This window comes from Oncorhynchus tshawytscha, linkage group LG01 (assembly GCF_018296145.1).
Source record: "Oncorhynchus tshawytscha isolate Ot180627B linkage group LG01, Otsh_v2.0, whole genome shotgun sequence".
NCBI classification, from domain to species: domain Eukaryota; kingdom Metazoa; phylum Chordata; class Actinopteri; order Salmoniformes; family Salmonidae; genus Oncorhynchus; species Oncorhynchus tshawytscha.
The window spans coordinates 19361788-19364779 of record NC_056429.1 but is presented as its reverse complement, the minus strand read 5'-3'; the positions used below and the strand labels follow the sequence as shown (position 1 = coordinate 19364779).

The following is a 2992-nucleotide window of genomic DNA, read 5'->3' as shown; positions in this document are numbered from 1 at the left end:
GCATTTTAATGTCTTAGATTTAGCTGGTGGTAACATGTTGAATAGACACCGTCTGGAATGCGTTTTTAACCAATCAGTATTCAGGATTAGACCCACCCGTTGTACAAATAGAGTTAGACCAATGCAGTTGAACGTTCCGGAGCACGCCACTTTCTTCTCCATAGCCGTTGATAATTAATGCTTCCGAGTTGCACTGTTTATTTCTAATATTTTTCAAAACCTATGAAGATGTTCAGTGAAAGTATATTAAGAAATGTGTTGACACTACAACACAGTAAAGACTGGGATAAACATTATGCCGAATGCTAATCGATAAAAACGTCTTCAATTTGCGGGTCATTTCATATAGAAATTGTCAGAGGTGCTCTCAAAATGTCAACAACATTTCAAGAATAAAGTTCTGTATGGGGCATTAACACGGGGCTGTTCTAAAACCTGGCCTAACTCTCTATATGGCTTTGGATAACACCAAAGGACAAATCTACAGAATCAGAAACTGTGATACTCATCTTTCCACATGATACACAAAGCAGACACTGCTCTTTAAGAAACCATTTATTGTTTTTAACCACAGGTGAAATGTTTGAACACAGCAGGTAAATGAGAAAACATGTCCTATCCATAATTATATATCAGAGAAATCATACTGATTACAGTATGAATATCCAGGTAATAAGAATGATCATTAAAACATAACACCCATTATCATTGTGATTTGGCCATTTATGTGGCCATATAAACCTTTGGCTCTCTACTGAAAATGGTGCTGGTCAACTACAGAGCACTGCAACCAGGCAGTGAAGGTGTCCAGACATACAGATCATTATGACAAACACATGGAAACAGTAGTACAATTAGACACAGCTCTACAGCTGCTGCTACAACAGCCATACAGTGATGCGGGTTTGACTTCCAATTTGTCAACATGATAGGATTTACTCAACAGTACAGAAAGTATCAAATCAACAGAGGTGTGTTTGTGTGAGTACAACCAAGTTTTCCTTGAGACTGTCAACCAGTGGAGCAATACTAGCTCAGTGAGAGGCTCATTCTGCAACAGGTACTCCAGATAGCATCCGAGGTACCGAAGGCGCCGGTATAGTCCAGGTATTGCATTTTATGTGAATATGTTCCCAAATCAGAGAGAGTTGGCATCATAGAAACAAGAAGGTCCGTGAAGGTACTCTACTGACAAGCTAGCAGATGCTGAATCCTCAAAAAAATAGTCCAGTCCAACTAGAGCACTGGCGGCCTGATTGACTTGAATAACGAAGGGATTTACCCAATCTAAAGTCAGTGTCCAATCACAATGTGACCCAGGATACCAGGAACAGAGTACCTGCCAATCAGAGGGTCTGTACGAGCACGGGGAAGAGCAGAGACAAGTGTTCAGCTCCTCTGATTGGTAGCTTGTGTGTGGTGTAGAAGTGGATGACCTCTGGGATGGTGTCGAATGGCAGGCTGTTCTGCCCAAGGACGTACTTCCCATCCTTACACTGGCTGAACTTCATGTGCATGAAGCCTTGGCAGCTCCTGAGAGAGAAGACAGAGCACGGAAGAGTCATGGACCACATCATATCACATAATGACACAGTGGAAGGGACAGGGCTGAAATACAGCTTACATATTTCTGGCATTTTATGAGGTATTTCTCACCAAGATTTAACACCATATCATAATGTATGACTAGAAAGCAGAGAGGGAATGGGGGAGTGATACAGTATAAATGAGTGATGTAATGCCATGTGAGAGAAAAGACAAAAAAGAAAGACAAAGAAGATGAAGGGTATGACGGAGAGGGGGGGGTGACACAGTACTAGCAGTAGAGCAGAGCTGCACCTCCCCTTTAAGAGCAACCAGCACATCATGATGGATGTCTAATTACAGAAGCAGAGGGAAAGACAAGGGCTCTAATAGAGGAGCTACATTTAGTCATTATTACAGTTAGCAAAATCAACATTTAAGACCAGGGAAGTCTGTTGTTCTTCACAACAACAACAAACAGAACCAGCATCGCTAAACTGCTAGTGCTATTTTGTGTGTGTACTTTAGTATAAACTATCAAAATAAAGAAAGTTGCACACTCCAGCAATTTAATGGGTATTTACCAACGTTTCGGCATCACTGTGCCCTCCTCAGGGTAATGTCATGAATACTTGAACCAGGTTATGTAGACAAATAGTGCAATTAGTGCAACCAATGACAATAGTGAGGGGTGTGTCATAATGATTCAGTTAATTAGAATTAATTAGTGAAACTTAAAAAATAGTATATGGCATATTAAATATATTACGCTATTGTTATCATATATTGTATATATTGTATATATTGTACATCATATTAGCATCAACAAACATTGTTTCATTCAATTTCACATAATGATTTATTTTTTCATTTCATATTTGTTGCATGTAATCTTTTGGTTCAACCTTAATGTACTTTAGTGCACATCAAGGAATGAAAGGTATGTTTTTTATTAAATAGCCACAGGTCACTGAGTAAAATCTCTCTTGAAGAGACATGGTTTGTCTGATCTATATTCATATTGGTGCGACGCTGGGCTGTCTGTCAGTCTGTTTCCAAGCCGACTTACTCTCTGCACCAGGTATCATCAACTAGATTCAACAGTGGGCCAATTTTTGGAGCGAATGGTCGGGTGGCTGGAACATAATTACAAATCATTTGTAGACTGCAAATTGACCACAAGAAACCCAAACATATTTATTTGACTAAAACACAATTTCAAACTTTGCTTAGGTTTGTATACAACCGCGTGTCTCTCTATTACGTGTGCAAATACTAGGGAACAGATTCCAAAAATTGCGGGAGTGGGGGGCACCAGTTGAGGAACCCTGCTCTACTGGTTATCTCCCTTTAACTACCTCCGCCTCCCTCACAACCATTCAGAGAAAAGATCAAACCACTTCTTTTCATAGACCCCTGGTACCTCCTATTGTGAGACCACATACTGTCGCTTTGTCGCTTCACACAA

General features: G+C 40.1%; 1 protein-coding gene across 1 annotated transcript in view; it reads right to left on the bottom strand.

Annotated features, from left to right (window-relative positions):
* Positions 1–539: 539 nt before the first annotated feature.
* The window catches only part of shdb (Src homology 2 domain containing transforming protein D, b), a 28509-nt gene continuing 26056 nt past the window's right edge, over positions 540–2992 (bottom strand). Inside the window, exon 7 of the mRNA XM_024404137.2 lies at positions 540–1533. Coding sequence (XP_024259905.1) covers positions 1347–1533 — 187 coding nt within the window. The 3' untranslated portion in view covers positions 540–1346. The remainder of the gene's footprint in view (positions 1534–2992) is intronic.